At 51.3% G+C, this 22344-nt stretch overlaps 1 protein-coding gene across 1 annotated transcript in view; it reads left to right on the top strand.

The window, feature by feature from the left end:
* The window catches only part of THOC2 (THO complex subunit 2), a 279522-nt gene that overhangs the window by 947 nt on the left and 256231 nt on the right, over positions 1–22344 (top strand). The window contains exons 3-5 of the mRNA XM_075324880.1: positions 2932–3098; positions 3183–3275; positions 3451–3606. Coding sequence (XP_075180995.1) covers positions 2932–3098; positions 3183–3275; positions 3451–3606 — 416 coding nt within the window. The remainder of the gene's footprint in view (positions 1–2931; positions 3099–3182; positions 3276–3450; positions 3607–22344) is intronic.

Below are 22344 nucleotides of genomic sequence, written 5' to 3'. Positions count from 1 at the left end.
CAGGCTGCCTGTGTGTATAATACCGCAGGCTGCCTGTGTGTATAATACCGCAGGCTGCCTGTGTGTATAATACCGCAGGCTGCCTGTGTGTATAATACCGCAGGCTGCCTGTGTGTATAATACCGCAGGCTGCCTGTGTGTATAATACCGCAGGCTGCCTGTGTGTATAATACCGCAGGCTGCCTGTGTGTATAATACCGCAGGCTGCCTGTGTGTATAATACCGCAGGCTGCCTGTGTGTATAATACCGCAGGCTGCCTGTGTGTATAATACCGCAGGCTGCCTAGGTGTAATACTGCAGACTACAGTACCTATCCATAGGTTTTTTAAATCAGTTTAGTAAACCCTTTATTCTGTTTTTAGTACATTTATTAATGTTATTGATGGGAAACTGATCACCAGATTTACCAGTGTAAAGTAAAGCCACTGACTTAACTTCTCTATTGTACCCATCCATCAGTCTGTGTGTAGAAGCCCCACTCGCCCTGTGTATGTCAGATAAATACCGTCTGGTGTATGGTCCAGTCCAATGGACATTTTTTTTTATTTTTTTACATTTTCTCCGTTCCTCCCTTTACACTTGCCGTCCTCTTGGCTTGATTGATGTGGATGATATATCCTATATTATGCCCAGACCGCTGCCAATCTTGCCCTTGTTCAGTTAAAGCCATTTCTGCTCAGGTGCACTTTGCTTTTTTCTACTAAGGGAAGAGCATACTCCTGCATCGGCGCATGCGCACTACATTACTTTTCTCTGCCCTTAGTATGACAAAGCAGACCTGTCCCCAACTATGCAGATGTAATATTCACAGCCCACCAAACCAGACTGTGCCATATGTCCTAGATATAAAAGGTATTTTTAGCATATACAGAGTTGTTGGGGGCTTGTATACAGCATGGACTGTGGTAATGGAGCAGTTAGCAGTGGTGGCATTAGTGTTTATTGGGATAACCTGGTGACAGATTCCCTTTACTGTTGGTCTTCCATCTTGCTGCTTTTTCTTTCCCACAATATTAACATAGTAGGATAAATCCATAGTGCATGTAAATATGATTAACTTTGTGATATATTTGGGTTCTTTTATCCACTTATGAGCCACTTCTCCCACCATCTTTTTCTGAACTTATCACTCGCTCAGAAATACAGTTATAATCCATCTTGAGAAACAAGACAGGTTGCCAGCTTACTGAGGGATCAGATTGTGGGGGGGGGGGGGGAAGGAGGAGGAGTGTTTTATCACACTACGGCTGGATTTACAGATACACTGCTCAGTACTACCTTATGATAACTGTCATGTTTCTGAATATGAGACAGGAGAATAGAATTCCCTCATGTCTGTGTGCAAAATATGGGAGACATCATAGCAGCTGATTTCCACTCTTTTTATAGGTAATCTGCCAGCAAGATTTCAGCCCCCCAAATTTAAAGTGGTAGTTCACTACTCTGCAAAAGTGGCCACATCCCTGTAAAACTGATAGGGAAGGCCTTTACTAAATATCTTGTTCAGCCAATTCTGTCTGTGAGTGGTGCTATTGTGGTCCACTCATCTCCATGAGGTGACCTCTAAGATCCAGTGATGTCACACCAACTTCCAGTTGACCTGACATCACCGATCCCGACCCCAGTCTTCCTGAGTGACTGGCTGTGGGCGGAGTTTTACCGCTCATCACAGCCCAGCATTGCTCCTGCTTGTGGCGCTCTGCAGTGAAGATGAGTGCATGCAATCTAATACGCTGTGACACTGGGCTGTGGTGAGCGGTGAAACTACACCCACAGCCCAGTCACTCAGGGAGACTGGGGTTGGGCTCGCTTGACATCACCGGATCTCAGAGCTCACGGAGCCGGGGTGGTCACTTCATGTGGATGAGTGGACTTCAATAGCGCCGCTCAGAGCCCGAATTGGCTAAACAAGGTGTCTGAAAAATGCCTTCCCTATCAGTCTTACTGGAATGTGGCCACTATTGCAAAGTAATGAACCACCTCTTTAACTATATGCATTTGTAGATTTAAAGCCTCTGTCACTCCAGATCGATTACCTTTCCAGCACCGTGTTCTCTCTCTGGCTGACTGCCTCTATGCTGTGTGACATCAGACAGAGGAGCAGTCAGTTGAGCAAGAAGCGGAGAAGCTGGGCGGGTAATAGAGCTGGAGTGACGGAGACATGAGATCAACCATAGTCCTTCACCCTTGTTTGTATATCAATTAAAACCCCTAATTGTCAGTAGTTCCTGTAATTAACTTTTTTAGCTGCCCGGACACTTCATTATTGAACTTCAACTGGGGCTTATATTTGGAGTAGAGCTTATATTTTAAGCATACTCCAAAAAGGCTGAAAGTTTCCGCTAGGGCTTATTTTCTGGGTAGGTCTTATTTTGCGGACACATAAGATTAAAGTTGGGTTATGACACTAATTCTGCTGTATTAGTGATCTATTTAATATAAATGGTTGCATTTTGACTCTTCATTGATAAATTCTATCAGGGGAAGGATCAGGTTGTTAGAATTCACATGCCCAATCATTTTTTACCCCTGAGCCATAAATCATGGGCAGAGTATCGTCTCCCCTTACAGAACAATTTACGCTTAGCTGTTTTGGGTATGGACGCTCCATAACCACAGTCACTGCAAGCTTTGATCATGGCAAATTAATTTTCAGATGTTTGTCTTCTTGTTTTTTAGTTCTCCCGAGAATTTTTATTAGATTGCTGACCTGCATTAGTGTAGATTGATTGCTAGAAGGGATCCACACTACACATCAATGATGGCCCTCAGCCATGGAGAAACCTAACCATTAGACATGGAGGATTCCCACTGAGCTTTTATTGCTGATTATTTGATAAAATCTAAACTGCTGATTCTTTCCAAATTCTTCATGGTTCTCGCACATTGTCTAACAGGTTTTTTTAATTTTTTTTTATTTTTTTTTTAAGGATGTTTTAACTTGGATCCAAATAGAGTATTGGATATTATCTTGGAAGTGTTTGAGTGCAGACCAGAGCAGGATGATTATTTTGTGCCCTTAATTGAGTCCTACATGGGTATGTGTGAGCCTCAGACCCTCTGCCACATCCTCGGCTTTAAATTTAAGTTTTACCAGGTAAGGCGTGGTTTTCTTTCCCAATGGTCGAGCACCTCAGTTGACTTTAGACCCTTTCTTCTCATTGATGGTTTGTCTTTGCAGGAGCCTAGTGGAGAAACCCCGACTTCTTTGTACAGAGTTGCTGCTGTTCTTTTACAACAGAATTTGATTGATTTGGAGGACCTTTATGTCCATGTAAGTATGGTGCCAGAAGATACCCACGTCTCCGGGTGATATTGGAAGCCAAACATTGTCACATAAACTGCTCATCATTGACTTCCAGCTCTCCCAATCTTGTCTTCACCTCCTGTAAAATTGCCCATCCTTGGACAGTTCTGCACACTTGCTATGTTTTCTTTCTTTCCTTCAGCTCCTGCCATTGGATAGCAGCATTCAAGAAGAACACAAAAGGGAGGTTCTTGAAGCTAAACAGATTGTAAGAAAGCTGACCATGGTGGTTCTTTCATCTGAGAAGTCAGAAGACAAAGAGAAGGAGAAAGAAAAGGACGAGGAGAAAGCAGAAAAGGTAAAGGACTCAAACTTTTCTTCTTTTGTGAATGAAGTCCTGATCTGTTTGGGCTCACTTATCTACTACGACTTTTATTGAAAGCTTTAGTCATTTTAGAATTGAATGAATGACCATGCCAAGGGCAGAAGGTACGTACAGAAATAACATCTGTGCCATTATGTTAAAAGGAAAATCATTCCTAAAACCTTTTTGAAGAAATGGACAGAAACCAGTTGAAGTTCTGAAATTTCCATGTGAGGGGTAAGAGGTTTGCCATGCTATGCATGTGTGGCACTTCTGAGGCTTCAGTCACCACAGAGTATTGCACCCAAATTTGGGTGTAATGCTAACCCTGGATCCTGAAGAGGTCAGTCCCGGTTTCACCACATTACACATTCAAATTCACACCAGGTTGCCTTGTTCCCACTGAGGACTGGGCTAGGGTCTGGTAATAAAGGGGCCGCCGACAGTGGTATTTACAGGATGCCCTCAAACAGGGGCCCCAGTCCCACTAGCTTAGGACCTGAGAGGGAGGAGGAGCAGCCAGCAGGGGGAGTCAGGAGAGTTCTCCAGCAGGAGTGCAATGGAGCAGACGTGTCTCACAGGTGCTCCAGTGGGAAGGAGGAAGAGTTCACATGGTTGCCGTGGGGAGAGTGCATCTGCTCCCCTCGGAACCGACGTCATACAGGGCGGCAGGACCCTAGGGAAGATCATACTTCACATTGGTTTTCCAGAATCTGCCTAGACGGGGAAAGTTTCAAGCTTCCCTGACCACACAGCGCCCAACAGCACAGTGCCAAAGAGGATCCGGGTCCTCACATCAAGCCGGACCCCATATCGGAACTGCGGCACCTGCATATAGGGACGAGTACATCTGGTGAAACCCAGGGTCCCCTCGTAGCTTCAAGCCAGGGGATCCACAGACAGGCGCTATAAGGAGGGAACCCACCGAACACCAAACCGGACTGATCTCTAAAGGGATTTGGGTTCGACAGAGTCCATCATAGCAAGTGACCGGTATTACCTGGGTGAGCGACACATCAAAAAAAGTGAGTAAACAACCTTGAACCGCAGCCATAGACTCTTGACTATTATAGGTACTGCGGCTCCCCGCCGCCATTACTACTCCCCTCATCATCCTCCCCGGGGCCTGCTCCACCTGTGGGGAGCGATACCATCTCTGGCTGCTACTACCATCCGCCCCAGAGGACAGCGACAGCAGAGTGGCCCATTTCCTGGCCGCATACCACAAGTGGCGTCACAACAGACACCTCACAACTACCTCCATCATCTCTCCCCTGCCATTATCTGAACGCCTCGGGGCAACGGAGACTGGCTAGGCCGGCCGTGACAACGACAGTTGATGGCCCGACAACGAGTAGGTTAAATGCACCTGCCCTGTTGGGTGCTACACATGTAATTCAGCAAGAATTGGAAAGTAATATGACTCCCAAAGACCCATAGGTTACTGGGACGGCTGACCTTCACACTGGACCTCCATAGTGTCCCACTGTAATGAGGAGAGCCCTTGATTGTTGGGCGTGGGGCTACCTGTCAGTGAGTGACAGCAGTGTGCGCGCACGTGCTCCGATCAGACCTCACTTTCCTCCTCTGCGTGGATCCTGCAGAAGCTTTGCAGCACCTGCTCTTCTGCTGACAAACGCAATAATGTACCTTCTAATGCAGAAAGGACGGTGCTCCAAAGCTTTGGCAATGTCAGATCAGGATTCATCCTCCTGCTTGGATCCTTCTGATGCTGTGATGGGCCGTCCCCTTCAGCTATAAAGCACTGTCATAGCATTTTTAATAACTAGTAGCATTTGTCAGCTGAAGGGAGCGGTGCTCCAAAGCTTCTGCAGGATCCAAGCAGAGGAGGAAAGTGAAGTCTGACCTGAGCGTGCACGCTCACTGACAGCCCCACTCCCAACAATGACGGGCTCCTCTCATTTCCTCCAACTCCCAACAGGATAATATGACCCGTACAGCGATGCGCTCACAGCAGCAGCACATGGGATCATGTAGTAGTGGGAAGCCCCCTTTAAGTTGTATTTTTCTACATTGTGATTTTCTGGGGTGTCCACTTCACATTTTTGAACTATTTGGGGAAAACCACCAAATATAAAGTGACCTGTTTAGTGTGTGAGAGCCCAATCAGTTTGTTGTATACTATTGTACTAGATATAAATTGTGCAAATGTACGATTAACAGATATTGGCAACTTCCAGGGCATCTTCATTATTTAAAACTGAAAATATATAAATTTGCGTATTATTTTTTTCCCTTAAGGCTTGATTAGGGGTCATTACAACATTTGGGCTGTTGAGATTCTACATCCTATATGTAGCACAGTATATAGGGAACTTCAGCAATAGTTGTCAGGGAATCCATAGGTGAGCTAGTTCTAAAAGCAGGTCTTTTAAGGTTATGTGCAGGGGCACAACTGTCACGACCATTGGGTGGAGGGGTAGCCAATAGTGGTGAGCAAGTGTATTCGTTACTATTTTCTACTCGCAGAATAGTATGGTATTCGCCTCGCTATATTCGGATGTCCCACCCAGCCGTTTTGGCGCCTGATTTGCAGACACTAAAGAGGTTGGGCTTCTTAACCAATCACAGTAATGCCGCCGCCATCTTGGCTGCAGCATTACTGTGATTGGATGGCCGCCGCCATTTTGAGCACAATACATTGCCAGAGTCTCTCTCCAAGCGCTTCATACTCACCGATCACCGGCACAACTGTCACGCTGCTCCCGCTGCCTCTCATTTTTCTTTCCTACCCGCTCATTAGCTTCATTACATATTCCCTGCTCACTAGCGTCTGTGATTGGTTGCAGTCAGACCTGCCCCCACGCTGAGTGACAGCTCTCTGATTGCAACCAATCACAGTTGCCGGTGGGTGGGTCTATATCGTACAGTAAAATAAATAATTAAAAAAAAGGCGTGCAGTCCCCCCAATTTTGATACCAAGCCAAGGTAAAGCCTCACAGCTCAGGGCTGGTAGTCTCAGGCTGGGGAGACTTACGTTTTTGGGAGCCCCCCCAGCCTAAAAAAATCAGCCAGTAGCCGCCCGGGATTGCCACATCCATTAGATGTGACAGTACCGGAGCTTTACCTCGCTCATCCCGATTACCCTGGTGCGGTGGCAATCGGGGTAATAAGGAGTTAATGGCAGCCCATAGCTGCCACTAAGTCCTAGATTCATCATGGCAGGCGTCTGAGACACCCCATATCATTAATTTGTAAGTGAAAGAAAATAAACACAAACACAGAATCCTTTATTTGACATAAAATACAAAAAAAGCTACCCTCTTTCACCACTTTATTAACCCCAAAACACCCAAGTCCAAGGTAATCCACACGAGGTTCCACGACGGTCCTGGCTTTGCTACATCCGAGCCTGGAGAGACCGCAAACATTTCTGATCTCTCAAGGCTCTGGGAAACACTGACCAGAAGGACCCAGCTGGCAGCAGTGATGTCACTCAGTTCATCGGCGGTCATACCAAGGTTTCCACAGTATGTCCTCTGGTAACCTGAAGCACTCTGGCCTAAAGTGTGAGACCGTGTCCCACACCCTGCCAGTACTTTAGCAGTACCTAAGAGCTCATCCACATCTGCAAAGGGGTTGTGACTGGCACAACCCTGCCAGGTGAGTGCATTGCCTTTTTCTTTTTTCACCCTGTAAACCGGGTAAGACCCTATTGCGCCTTTTTCTCTCCTATCACAGTACTTTAGCAGTGACAGTGCCATCCAGGGGGAGTGGTGATCATAGCTTGCCATCTGCTGTGAGCCGGGTGTGTGTTGGCAGCTTTTTCTTACAGAGCACATAGTTCTGCCAGGAGGAGCTGTCGAGGACCGAGGTCCGTACATGCTGCGGCAAGTGGTGATCACATCCCGCCATCTGCTGTGAGCCGGGTGTGTGTTGGCAGCTCCTCCTGGCAGATGGCGGGCTGTGATCATTGCTCGCCGCAGCATGTACTGACCTCGGTAGCTCCTCCTGTCAGAGCTGTGTGTACTGCTAGGAGGAGCTGCTGAGACACACCTGGCCCACAGCAGATTTCGGGCTGTAATCCCCACTCTCCCCGGACGGCGTTGTCAGTGTTGAAGTGCTGGCGGGGATTGGGACAGGCCCCGCACTTTAAAACTGACAATGCCGTGCGGGTAAGCCCGCACCTCCATGCCGGCACTGTCAGTGTTAAAGTACTGGCAGGGTGTGGGACACGGTTCCGCACTTCAGGCCACCAGAGTGCTTCAAGTCACCAGAGGTCATACTGTGGGAACTCTGGTATGACCGCCGATGAACTGAGTGACATCACTGCTGCCAGCTTGTCAGTGTTTCCCGAAGCCTGAGAGATCAGACATGTTTACGGTCACTCCAGGCTCAGATGTAGCAGAGCCAGGACTGTCTTGGGACCTTGGGTGTTTTGGGGTTAATAAAGTGGTGAAAGAAGGGGCTTTTTTGTATTTTATTTCAAATAATGGACTTTTTTAGGTTTTTGTTTTTTATTTTCTTTCACTTATAGATTAATGATGAGAGGTGTCTCAGAGAAGCCTGCCATGATTAAGCTAGGACTTGGTGGCAGCTATGGGCTGCCATTAACGCCTTATTACCCTGATTACCACCGCACCAGGGTAATTGGGATGAGCGAGGTAAAGCTCGGGGACTGTCACATCTAATGGATGTGGCAATTCCGGGCGGCTGTTGGCTTTTTTTTTTTTTTTTTTTTTTTAAGGCTCCCAAAAATGTGGGTCTCCCCAGACTGAGAATACCAGCCCTCAGATGTGAGGCTTTGTTTTGGCTGGGTATCAAAATTGGGGGGATTGTATGCTGTTTTTTTTTAATGATCTATTTCTTCATCGTTCCTTATGGGAGACCCAGACCATGGGTGTATAGCTTCTGCCTCCGGAGGACACACAAAGTACTACACTAAAAGTGTAGCTCCTCCCTCCGAGCATATACACCCCCTGGATGACAAATCTAACCAGTTTCAATGCTTTGTGTTCAGGAGGTCACACACACACACATGCATTCTCTGATTTTTGATTTTTTGATTTCAAAGATTTGGAAGAAAAGCGGGTCCAGTCTGGACTCCCGGCATGTCCCTTCTCACCCCACTGTGTCGGCGGTGCTGTTAAGGTTGACTTTACAAGGCTGGAGCCTTCACATGCCGCGCTCCTTCACCATCCCCTGAGGCTCTGGCTTGAAGTGGGAGCCATCACGGTTCTCTCTGCTTTGCAGGAGACCGGTCTCCATCCGCAGCCCTGTCAGGATCCTGCCGGACGGAGCGCTCAACCCCCCCCCCCCAGGGACATGGCCCTGCGTCTCATAAGCTAAGTATTGAGACGTTATTCAGGGGTCCCTTGTACATTTATTGAGGGGGGAGTGTGTTTGTTAACCTTGCTGTGATTTCCGGCCGGTTCTCTGGGTTTTTCCTGAGAACCGCGCCGAGGGTGCCTGCTCCTCGGCCGCATGTAAAAATCTAGGCCCCGGCTTCAGTTGCGGCCTAGTTTCGTTTTCAGTTCCCCTGCATGTCAGTCATGCAGGGGAACAGTGCGGCGCCGCCCACCGGCCGTTCAGCAGAGGGGAGGACACTCCTCTCTGAGGAGATGTTTCCCTCCCCTGTATTTCTCTTTGGCCCTCCGGTTCCCGCTCTTGGGCTAAACCCCGCCCCCCCTCCTCACTCCAGCGCCATTTTATCAGCGTTCTCACACTGATCGGCGCTGGCTGCTGCAGCTGCTGCATCCACTGGGGGTCCGAGCTGTGGAATCCGGAGGGCACACAAAAACCGGTCTGGTAAGCCACAACCTCTGGTTGTGGGCTTTTATTATACACTCTCAGGGGGTCATTCTAAAGGAGTGTATTCTTTACTGCAGAGCCTCCACCTCAGCAGCATGTCTGTCACTAGGAGCAAGGCTGCAAAGCTGTACTCTATATGCACTGCATGTCAGCTCATTCTGCATGAACCGAGCACTTATCCACATTGTGATGCCTGCTCTAACATGGTGGTGCCTCAGCCTGTAGCCTCCTCAGGGGTCCCTCCGGCCCCGGTGGCTGAACCCCCGGCTTGGGTAGCATCTTTTTCCAGAGCTATCTCCCAGTCTTTTGCCGACTCCATGGGACAGCTGTCCCGGACTCTGCTGACCATGCATCAGCCCCCTTCTCAGGGCGCCTCTGCCGCTCTGACTCGCTCTGCAGAGCTAACAGAGCATGTTTTAGGACCCCGTCCTCCTAAACGGAGACGCAGGGACTCTTCCCCTTCCTCGTCCCACGGCTCTGATTCACGAGCTGAATTGCAGGGCGAGGAGGATACTTTTACTGTGGGCTCAGACGCTACCTCTATGTACCCCATTGATTTATCTGAGGGTGATGCGGATGTTAGTGACTTGATTGCATCCATTAACTCCGTTCTGAACCTCAATCCACCAGCGTCAGAGGAACAAGCCTCTCTGGTAGAAAAACACCAGTTTACCTCACCTAAGAGAGCAAGGAGTATGTTTTTTAACCACTCCAGTTTTCAGGCCACTGTTACCAAGCCCAGGGCCTGTCCTGACAAACGCTTCCCAAAGCGTAGTTCTGATGACCGTTTTCCCTTTCCACCAGAAGTGGTCAAGGAGTGGGCTCACTCACCAAAGGTAGACCCTCCGGTGTCTAGAATCTCGGCCCGGACAGTCGTATCTGTGGCCGATGGCACCTCACTTAAGGATACCACTGACCGCCAGGTTGACCTTCTGGCCAAATCTGTATATGAGGCGGCAGGAGCCTCGTTCTCCCCGTCCTTTGCAGCAGTGTGGGCTCTTAAGGCAGTCTCTGCTTCTCTGGCGGAGATACATTCCCTCGCCAGGGACTCTATACCCGAGATGGTTGCCTTAACTTCCCAGGCTTCGGCTTTTTCATCCTATGCCATGTCTGCCATTCTGCAGGCTTCTCACCGCACGGCGGTGGCCTCCGCTAATTCCCTCGCAATCCGCAGGATCTTGTGGCTTCGAGAGTGGAAAGCAGACGCTTCTTCCAAGAAGTATCTTGCTGGGCTCCCCTTTGCTGGGGCCCGGCTGTTCGGTGAATAACTGGATGAAATTATTAAGGAAGCTACTGGCGGGAAGAGTACTTCCTTGCCACAAACTAAAACCAGGAAACCTGTCTAGGGCAGGAACCAGTCGAGGTTTCGTTCCTTTCGTTCCTCTAACTGGTCATCCTCTAAGCCCTCAGCTTCGTCCACTAACTCAGCCAAGGATCGCAAACCCAGCTGGCGCGCGAAGCCGCGTCCTCAGAAGAACGGAGGAGCCGCTGCCACTAAGGCAGCCTCCTCTTGACTATCTGGCTGCGCCAGCAATGTCCTTGGTCGGTGGCAGGCTCTCCCACTTTGGCGACGTGTGGTTTCAGCACGTCTCCGATCAGTGGGTGCGGGATATCATCTCCCACGGCTACAGGATAGAATTTTCTTCCAGCCCGCCAAACAGATTTTTTATGTCCACTCCCCCCTGCTCCAAAGCCGCCGCCTTCTCACAGGCCGTGGCATCCTTGCAGGCCAACGGAGTAATTGTTCCGGTTCCCGCCCGGGAACGGATCAGAGGTTTCTACTCAAACCTCTTCCTAGTCCCCAAGAAGGACTGTTCCTTCCGGCCCATCCTGGATCTCAAGCTTCTCAACAAGCATGTTCAGGTGCGGCACTTTCGCATGGAATCTCTGCGATCGGTCATTGCCTCAATGACCCAAGGAGATTTTCTAGCATCCATGGACATCAGAGATGCTTATCTGCATGTGCCAATTGCAGTTTCACACCAGCGTTGGCTACGCTTTGCAATCGGAGAGTAACATTTCCAATTCGTGGCTCTCCCCTTCGGGTTAGCCACGGCCCCTCGTGTGTTCACCAAGGTCATGGCAGCAGTGGTTGCGGTTCTGCATCTCCAGGGGTTGGCAGTAATCCCCTACCTGGACGACCTTCTAGTCAAGGCCTCATCCAGTGCAGACTGTCAGCGGAGTGTCTCGCTCACTCTCGCCACGCTTGTTCAATTCGGGTGGCTTGTCAATCTGCCCAAGTCCACTCTGACCCCGACCCAGGAACTTACGTACCTAGGGATGCAATTCGAGACTCTGCCGGCACTTGTGAAGCTGCCCTTAGTCAAACAGCAGTCCCTTCATCTGGCGGTGCGTTCTCTGTTGAAGCCCCGCCGTCATTCCATCAGGCGCCTCATGCAGGTGCTGGGGCAGATGGTGGCGTCAATGGAAGCGGTTCCCTTTGCCCAGTTCCACCTGCGTCATCTGCAGCTGGACATTCTCCGCTTTTGGGACAAGCGGACCTCTTCCTTGCACAGGCTAGTGGCTCTGTCGCCACAGGCCAGGAGCTCTCTTCAGTGGTGGCTTCGGCCCCTCTCTCTGTCTCAGGGACGCTCCTTCCTGACTCCGTCCTGGGTGATCCTCACCACGGACGCCAGTCTCTCCGGCTGGGCAGCAGTATTTCTCCACCACCGAGCACAGGGCACTTGGACTCCGTCCGAATCAGCCCTCTCGATCAATGTGCTGGAAATCAGGGCTGTACTTCTAGCTCTCGTAGCCTTTCACCACCTGTTGGCGGGCAAGCACATTCGAGTCCAGTCAGACAACGCGACTGCAGTTGCCTACATCAATCACCAGGGCGGGACTCGCAGCCGCCTGGCGATGTTGGAGGTTCAACGCATCCTTCAATGGGTGGAGGACTCCAAGTCCACCATATCCGCAGTCCACATCCCAGGCGTAGAAAACTGGGAGGCCGATTATCTCAGCCGTCAAACCGTGGACAGCGGCGAGTGGTCCCTGCATTCGGCAGTGTTCCGGTCAATCTGCCGCAAGTGGGGCACTCCGGAAGTGGATCTAATGGCATCCCGGCACAACAACAAGGTCCCGGTTTACGTGGCTCGCTCCCACGATCCTCAGGCCTTGGCAGCGGACGCGCTGGTTCAAGATTGGTCCCAGTTCCGTCTGGCCTACGTGTTTCCCCCTCTAGCTCTCTTGCCCAGAGTCCTGCGCAAGATCAGGATGGAGGGCCGTCGGGTTATAATCATTGCTCCAGACTGGCCCAGGCGAGCTTGGTACCCAGACCTGCTCCGTCTGTCCGTAGAAATGCCGTGGCATCTCCCGGACCGCCCAGACCTTCTCTCTCAAGGTCCGTTTTTCCGCCAGAATTCTGCGGCTCTCAGATTGACGGCGTGGCTCTTGAGTCCTGGATCTTGACGACTTCTGGCATTCCTTCCGAGGTCATCTCCACTATGACTCAGGCTCGGAAGTCTTCCTCGGCCAGGATTTACCACAGGACTTGGAGGATTTTCCTGTCCTGGTGTCGCTCCTCCGGCCATGCTCCTTGGCCGTTTTCTTTGCCGACCATCCTGTCCTTTCTACAGTCCGGTCTGCAGCTAGGTCTATCCCTCAATTCCCTCAAGGGACAGGTCTCGGCTCTGTCGGTATTGTTCCAGCGGCGTATCGCCCGACTGGCCCAGGTGCGCACCTTCATGCAGGGCGCATCTCACATCATTCCTCCTTACCGGCGGCCTTTGGATCCCTGGGACCTTAATCTGGTCCTCACGGCCTTACAGAAACCCCCCTTTGAGCCTCTTAGGGAGGTTCCTTTGTTTCGACTTTCACAGAAAGTGGTCTTTCTGGTGGCCATAACTTCTCTCAGGAGAGTCTCTGATTTGGCTGCGCTCTCTTCGGAGTCACCTTTTTTGGTTTTTCACCAAGACAAGGTGGTTCTTCGGCCGACTCCGGACTTTCTCCCTAAGGTGGTGTCTCCTTTCCACCTTAACCGGGACATTTCATTGCCTTCCCTTTGTCCGGCCCCTGTGCATCGCTTTGAGAAAGCGTTGCATACTTTGGATTTGGTGCGGGCGCACCAAATCCAATGTGTCACGCACCGCCGCTCTTAGGCGGTGCACCTCTCTTTTTGTGCTCACCACAGGTCAGCGCAAGGGTCTCTCGGCTTCTAAACCGACCCTAGCTCGTTGGATTAGATCGGCCATATCCGATGCCTACCAATGTTCTCAGGTGCCTCACCCGCCAGGGATTAAGGCGCACTCGACCAGAGCTGTCGGTGCCTCCTGGGCTTTCAGGCACCAGGCTACGGCTCAGCAGGTTTGTCAGGCTGCCACTTGGTCTAGTCTGCACACCTTTTCGAAGCACTACCAAGTGCATGCTCATGCTTCGGCAGATGCGAGCTTGGGCAGACGCATCCTTCGGGCGGCTGTCGCCCATTTGTGAAGTTAGGTTTTGCCTACTTCTCAGTTCTGTTTTTTTCCCACCCATGGACTGCTTTGAGACGTCCCATGGTCTGGGTCTCCCATAAGAAACGATGAAGAAAAAGAGAATTTTGTTACTTACCGTAAATTCTTTTTCTTATAGTTCCGACATGGGAGACCCAGCACCCTCCCTGTTGCCTGTTGGCAGTTCTTGTTCCGTGTGTTTTCACCGGCTGTTGTTGTAGACAGAGGTTCCGGTTATTCCGGGTTTTACTCTATCTCTACTTATGGGTGGATGTCCTCCTTCAGCTTTTGCACTAAACTGGTTAGATTTGTCATCCAGGGGGTGTATATGCTCGGAGGGAGGAGCTACACTTTTAGTGTAGTACTTTGTGTGTCCTCCGGCGGCAGAAGCTATACACCCATGGTCTGGGTCTCCCATGTCGGAACTATAAGAAAAAGAATTTACGGTAAGTAACAAAATTCTCTTTTTTACTGTATGCTATAGACCCGCCCACCGGCGGCTGTGATTGGTTGCAATCAGAGATCTGTCACTCAGTGTGGTGGTGGGTTCTCACAGGGAGAAGCAGTGAATATGTAATGAGGCTAATAAGCGGGTAGGGAAGAAGAATGAGAAGCTGCGGGAGCAGTGTGACAGCCGCGCTGCGTCGGTGATCGTTGAGTATGAAGTGGAGAGAGGGAGAATAAGTGGCATAATTCTCTGATATCCTCATTCCCAGAAACCAGATGTGTCAGAAATGCATGCAGGCATATTCTCTAGGCTCTTCTCATTCACTCTCATCACTTTTATCACTTTCCCATCCATTTCAGTCTTTTCCTCAGGTCCCCAGACTTCTGAGTCCAGCAGAAAATTACTCTCATTTCCCATTGACTTGCATTGTACTCGCTATTCGTAACTAATACACGAGTATTACAAAGTACTTGTTACGAGTATAGCGAATACGAATATTACGGTACTCATCTCTAGTAGCCAACCTCAGCTCTTCCTTCAGCTGGATGTGTGTCCAAGGGCGCGCATCCAGGTGAAAAGTATCGTGGCTCAGATACCCATTGGTTCTCTGCACTGCAAACTGCGGCGGCATGGGGTCACAGGAGGCAGCAGCCGGTGCTGAGGTGAGCATGTGTGCCTGCTGCATAAGAAAATGCATATTCACTGCTTTCCACGCCCATAATCCCGCCCATATCTTTGCACTGCACTGGCTTGAGTGCAAAGCGGTGGGCGGGATTATGGGCGTGGAAAGCAGGGAATGTGTTTTCTTTAATAGCAGCACACGTGATTACCCAGCCGCCGGCTTCCTGATTATTCAATGTTCCCCATGCCCATGATCCTGGGCATGGAGAGCAGTGAATGTCTGCAGCTGATGCAGGTTTAAATGGGCACGCATGGCAGGGATTTTATGTGCTGTGCCTATTACACGCTAAAGTTAGTTGCCAGCATCAGAGGAGGAGACCGGGGGAGTGGAGGGAAGGTGAGTATAATCATTAATTTCTTTATCGTTCCTATGGGAGACCCAGACCATGGGTGTATAGCTACTGCCCCCGGAGGACACACAAAGTTACTACACTCAAAACGTGTAGCTCCTCCCTCCTAGCATATACACCCCCTGCTAGCCAGTCCTAGCCAGTTTCATGCTTTGTGTCAGGAGGATCACACACACACATGCATCCTTTTTTGATTTTTCATTTTTTCTAAAGATTTGGAAGAAAAGCGGGTCCACTGGACTCCCGGCATGTCCCTTCTCACCCCCCTGGCGGCGGTGCTGTTAAGGTTGACTTCAGGGCAGGAGCCCTTCATGCCGCGCTCCTTCACCATCCCTTAGGGGCTCTGGCTTGAAGTTAGAGCCAACACGGTTCTCACTGCCTTGCATGAGACCGGCCTCCATCCGCAGCCCTTTTGCAGGACCCTGCTGGACGGAGCACTGAACCCCCACCCCACCCAGGGACTGGGCCCTGCGTCTCAAAGCTAAGTATAGAGACGTTATTCAGAGGGTCCTTCTGCAATGTGGGGCACTTTTATTGGGGGGAACAGTGATTTACTTTGATAATGCTGCGTTTTACTGTGTTTCCGGCCGGTTCCACGGTTTTTACTGAGAACCGCGCCGATGATGCCTGATTGTCGGCCGCATGCATAACTCTAGGCCCCGGCTTCAGCCGCGGCCTAGTTTCGTTTCGTTCCCCTGCATGTCAATCATGCAGGGGGACACTGCAGCGCCGCCCGCCGGCCGCTCTGCTCAGGGGAGGACACTCCTTTTTGAGGAGATGATTCCCTCCCCTGTACATCTCCTTAGCCCTCCGATTCCTGCTCCTGGGTTAACCCCCGCCCTCCCCCTCACTCTGGCGCCATTTTCTCAGCGTTCTTAGTACACTGGTCGGCGCTGGCTGCTCTGCAGTGCAGAGGGAGTGAATATCTGGCTGGGGGTCCAGGCTTGGAATCCAAGGGGCACTCATATAGCGGCCTGATAAGTCACAACCTCTGGTTGTGCACTTTTATATACTCTCAGGGCATTCTGAAGGAGTTAATTCTTTATTATAGAACCTCCTCCTCAGCAGCATGTCTCACACTAGGAGCAAAGCTCCAAGGCTGTACACTACATGTTCTGCATGTAAGCTGATATTGCCTGAACCGGCACAGACCCACACTGTAATGGTTCTTATGTGGTGGTGCCTCAGCCTGGAGTCTCCCCAGGCTGAACCCCTGTCTTGGGTATTCTAGACATTCTAGACAGAGCCCCCACCTCTGCAGCATGTCTCACAGAGCGAGGCTGCAGGCTGTTTTTATTGTCCACTGCAGGTAGTCTCGTACGGCTGTACCGAGCTCATAACCACCCTCAGCTTGGAGGCTCATTAATGGTCCCTCCAGCTGCTCCGGTTTCGGTGACTGACCCCTGGGGGAATCCTATTTCCAGGGGTCGGCTGTCCCGGCATCTGCTGAGCATGCAGCCCCCTTCTCAGGGTGTTTTCTGCTTCAGCTCGCTCAGCAAAGATCACAAGGGACTCTCCTTCTGGGCTCAGACCCCGTCCTCCTGACAGGGAGACGCAGGGTCCCCTGTCCTCCCCGTCCCGCAGCTCCGATTACGAGCTGACTCACTGGACGAGGAGGATGTCTCTACAGGGGCTCGGACGCTACTTAATTGATCCGTCCGTAGGTGACGCAGATGCGAATGATTGGATTGCGTCCATTATACTTGTACTGGACATCCATCCGCCTGTATCAGGGGAGTATTCCCCGCTGGCAGAAAGGCATCAGTATACCTTTAACAGGACGAGGAGTGTGTTCCTTAACCACTCCAGTTTTCAGCCCGCTGCGTCCAAGCCCACAGCCTGTCCTGCAGACCCCACAGCGGGGTTCTGCTGCCTGTCTCCCCCTCCCATCAGAGGTGGTCAAGGAGTGTACTCATTCGCCAAGGGTGGCCACTCCGGTGTCTAGACTTTCAGCCCGGATAGTTGTATCAGTGGCTGACGGCACCTCTATAAGGATCCACGGTACATTAATTTTGTACTGGACCTCAATCCGCCGGAATTACCTTATCTAGGTGAACACAACGTGTGTTCCTTAACCACTCCAGTTTTCAGACCCCTGTGACCAGCCCAGGGTCCGCTCTGACAGTCGCTTCCCATGAAGCGTGATTCTGAGGACTGTTTCCCCTGTCCACCAATGGTGGTCAAGAAGTGGGCTCATTCACCTCAGGTGGCTCAGCCCGGACCGTTATGTCAGTGGCTGATGGCTCTTCACTTAAGGTTTTGCGGTCCGCCCGGTTGTCCTTTTGGCCAAGTCGGTATGGGGGCGGCAGGAGCTTCGTTCTCCTCAGCTTTACAGCATTCGGGTTTTTTTGTACCTTCTCTGCTTTTCTGGAGGAGATGCATTCCCTCACAGGGACTCTATGCCCAAAACGGTTGCCTGAACTTCAGTCTTTTCATCCTCTGCCAGGTCTGCCATGCTGGACACCGCACGGCGGTGGTCTTGGTTACTTTCCTCGCTATCCGCAGGCCCCTGTGGCTTCGGAGGGACCAGTTTCCTCGGAACCAACTGGATGAAATTAAGGAAGCTCTTGGCGGGGAGTGTTCTTCCTTGCCACAAACCTAAACCAGGGAACCTGTCCAGGGCAGGAATCAGTTGAGGTTTCGGTGGTTTCCGTTCCTCCATCTGATCGTCCTCTAGCTCGGCCTAGGTTCATAGAACCAAATGGCTCGTAGCTGCGTCTTCAGAAGACCGCAGGAGATGCTGCCACTGAGTCAGCTTCCTCCGAGCTATCTAGCCACGCCAACAACCTCCTTGGTCGGGGGCAGGCTCTCTCCACTTGGCGACGTAGGGTTCTAACACGTGTCCGTTCAGTGGGGGCGGGATTATATCTCCCATGGCTACAGGATGGAATTCTGTCCACCCGCCAAACAGATTTTCTTTGTCGCTCCATTGGGAGACCCAGACAATTGGGTGTATAGCTATTGCCTCCGGAGGCCACACAAAGTATTACACTCAAAAGTGTAAGGCCCCTCCCCTTCTGGCTATACACCCCCAGTGGGATCACTGGCTCACCAGTTTTCATGCTTTGTGCAAGGAGGTCAGACATCCACACATAGCTCCACTGTTTAGTCAGCAGCAGCTGCTGACTATGTCGGATGGAAGAAAAGAGGGCCCATACAGGGCTCCCAGCATGCTCCCTTCTCACCCCACTTTATGTCGGAGGTGTTTGTTAAGGTTGAGGTACCCATTGCGGGTACGGAGGCTGGAGCCCACATGCTGATTCCTTCCCCATCCCTGTTACAGGGCTCTGGGCGAAGTGGGATTTTAACGGTCTCCAGGCACTGAGACCGTGCTCCATCTGCAGCCCCTGGAGAAGACGCTGGATATGGAGCGGAGTACATCAGGGACATGGCCCTGCTTCCTCAAGGTACTCTGTGTCCCCGTGCATTTCGCACGCACACCGCAGCATTGCTGGGTGTGTTAGTGCGCCGGGGACATCAGCGCTGCTGCGCTTGTGCCATTGTCTCACTTCAGCTTAGCTGAGTGGGCAGACTTATGTAGAACGGTCGCGCCGGCCGCTGGGACTGCGACGCGGCTGGGACTTGTGGTGCGCCGGGGACTTCCGCGCTGGCCGCGCTTTTACGGCGGCCGCGCTTATAAATCGAGTCCCCGGCTTTTGCGGCCTAGTTCGTTCGTTAACGCCCACAGGCCTGCCAGTCAGGGTAGGGGCGTGACGCTGCACATCACGGCAGCCCGGAGAGCTGGAGTATGTTTTGCATACTCCACCCCTCTCACTGTGTGCACTGTGAAACCGGATTCCCGCACTTTCTCAAGCACGCCCACGGCTTCCTTCTCTAACACAGGACGCCGGCAGCCATTATTGTCAGTTCTTTCTATAGCGATAAAACAGACAAGTGTGGGAACACCCTGACAGGGATTCTGAGGTTCACACAATCGCTGTGAGCAGGCGTTAATCAGCACTTGTGGTGCTAACCCCACTAGTGCCAAAGTGCATTGAGATATATGCTTCTACGCTATGCATTGCACTGTTTTGGTCGTACTTTTGTATATATCCTCCTTATTGTGCGGAGGAGATTAGAGCATACTGTCTGTGGAAAACAGAGGTGCAGAAGCACATGTTTTCCATGCAGCCGGTACAGCAGGTACGGCTATATGGCCGGCAGGTTACATACACCCCCATTGTATGCAACTCAGCCGGAGTCTCTGCTAATGATCCAGAGGCTGGGGATGAAGTCTGCAGTGTTTACTGACAGATTTTCTGAGACTATGGCTGTGATACAAGAAGCCTTGCAGTCCAGACAAGGCTCTCACACCATGAGCACTGTTGAATCATTGATCCATGGTCCCCCTCAGTGTGAACAATTACAGCTCCGGGGGGGTCACGTGCATCCCAGAGTCACGGCTCTGACACGGACGACAGTCCCAGACAGCCTAAGCGGGCTCGCTGAACGGCCCTCAGTTTCATCGCACTGGTCAGGGTCCCGCAGGTGGACTCTCTGGGTGCTGAAGCGGAGATAGCTGCTCAGGAGTCTTATCCTGAGACCGCTCTCAATCTCGGTACACCTGATGGGGACGCCATAGTGTATTATCTTATAGCGTCCATCAATAGAATGTTGGTCATTTCTCCCTCAGCTCCTCCTGTGAAGGAGCCAGCTGTACGGCAGGAGAAATTCTATTTCAGGTATCCCAAGCGTAAATTAGGTATTTTTCTGGACCACTCTGCCTTCAGAGAGATAGTCCAAAAACACCACGCTTATCCAGATAAGCGATTCTCCAAGCAGCATAAGATACACGTTATCCCTGCCCCTGACGTGGTCAAGGGCTGGACCCAGTGTCCCAAGGGACATCCTCCACTCTCCAGGCTTGTGGCTAGATCCATAATTGCAGTGGAAGATGGGGTTCCACTTACAGATGCCGCTGACAGACAGATAGATCTCTGGTCGAAATCCACCTATGAGGCTGTAGGCGCGCCGTTGGCTCCAGCATTCGCAGCCATAGAGGCACTCCAAGCCATTTCAGCTTGTCTTACACAGATGGACACAGTCACACGTACATCTGTACCGCAGGTGGCATCCTTAACCTCTCAAATGTTTGCATTTGCGTCTTACGCGATCACGCCTGTCCTACACTCTACGAGCCGTACGACAGAGGCGTCTGCTCACTCCGTGTTTTTACGCAGACCCTGGTCGTTAAGTGAATGGAAGGCAGATTTTGCTTCCAAAAAAGTACTTAACCAGTTTGTTTTTTTCTGCGGAACGACTGTTTGGTGGGCGTTTGGATGAAATCATTAAACACTCCAAGGGTAAAGATTCATCCTTACCTCAGCCCAGACAAACAAACCCCAACAGAGCAGGGGTCCCCTCGTCCAAAAGGACTCAAAAAGATCAGAGGAGCTCAGATTCGTGGCGGGCTCAGTCACGCCCAAAACAGACAGTCTGAAAACCCGCTTCCAAGGCGGCTTCCTCAGGACTTGCAGCCTCCTCTCTTCGCATCCGCGCTCGGTAGCAGGCTCTCCCGCCTTGGCGATATTTAACTGCCATAGGTCAATGGCCGTTGGGGGAGAGACATTCTGTCTCACGGGTACAGGATAGAGTTTAGTTCGTCCTCCAACTCGATTCTTCAGAACTTCCCCACCTCCCGGCCGAGCCGTTGCGCTTCTGCAAACGATGGGCACTTTATAGGCAGAAGGAGTGGTGACTACGTTTCTCTTCAGGACCAAGGTCACGGTTTTTGCCCCAATTTATTTCGGGTGCCAAAAAAGGACGGGTCGTTCCGTCCCGTTCTGGATCTAAAACGGCTCAACAAGCTCGTGAGCACCAGGCGGTTCTGGATGGAATACTCCGCTCCGTCATCGCCTCAATGTCCCAAGGAGGTTTCCTAGCATCAATAGACAGGATGCTTATCTCCACGTGCAGATTGATCCAGAGCACCAGCGTTTCTGCGCTTCGTTATAGGAAACGAACACCTTCTGTTCGTAACTCTTCCTTCCTGCTGGCGACAGCCCCACGGGTCTTCGCCAAGTTCATGGCAGCAGTAGTGACAGTTCTGCACTCTCAAGGTCACTCTGTGATCCCGTATTTGGACGATTTCCTGGTCAAGGCACCCTCTTAGGGAACACTGCCCGTATGTTGCGCTGGAGACTCTCCAGAGTTTTGGGTGGATCATCAACTTTCAATGTCAGATCCGACCCTGACCCAATCGCTACCATATCTAGGCATGGAGTTTCATACTCTCTCAGCGATAGTGCAGCTTACGCTAAATCAACAGCGTTCACTACAGACAAGGCTACAATCTCTCCTTTAAGGACCAGTCGCACACATTGAGACGCCTCATGTACTTCCCAAGGTCCTTCCTACTCCCATCCTGGGTGGTAGTTACGACAGACGTGAGTCTATCAGGGTGGGGAGCAGTTTTTCTCCACCACAGGGCTCAAGGTACTTGGACTCAGAAATAATCCAACCTTCAGATCAATGTTCTGGAAAACAGAGCAGTGTATCTTGCTCGACTAGCCTTCCAGCAGTGGCTGGAAAGCAAGCAAATCCGAATTCAATCGGACAACTCCACAGCGGTGGCATACATTTACCACCAAGGAAGAACACGCAGCCGGCAAGCCTTCCAGGAAATCCGGCAGATTCTGACGTGGGTGGAAGGCACGGCATTCACCGTATCCTCGGTTCACATCCCAGGGGAAGACTGGGAAGCAGACTTCCTCAGTCGCCAGGGTATGGACGCAGGCGTATGGTCTCCTCAAGATCTGTCGCCGCTGACAGATGCCGGACGTCGACCTAATGGCGTCACGGCACAACAACATCGTCCTGGCTTCATGGCACGGTCTCACAATCTTCGATCTCTGGCGGCGAACGCCTTAGTTCCGCATTGGTCGCAGTTCTAGCTACCTTATGGGTCACGCCGCTGGCATTGTTGCCCAGAGTGCTGCGCAAGTTCAGGCCCGACTGCCGCCGCGCCATCCTCGTCGCTCCATTGGCCGAGGATGACGTGGTACTCGAATCGGTGGTACCTCACGGTGGGCCAACCGGAGGCACTACC

The sequence above is a fragment of the Anomaloglossus baeobatrachus genome, chromosome 9 (assembly GCF_048569485.1).
Source record: "Anomaloglossus baeobatrachus isolate aAnoBae1 chromosome 9, aAnoBae1.hap1, whole genome shotgun sequence".
In the NCBI taxonomy this organism is placed as follows: domain Eukaryota; kingdom Metazoa; phylum Chordata; class Amphibia; order Anura; family Aromobatidae; genus Anomaloglossus; species Anomaloglossus baeobatrachus.
This window is presented reverse-complemented; position numbering and strand designations above follow the sequence as displayed.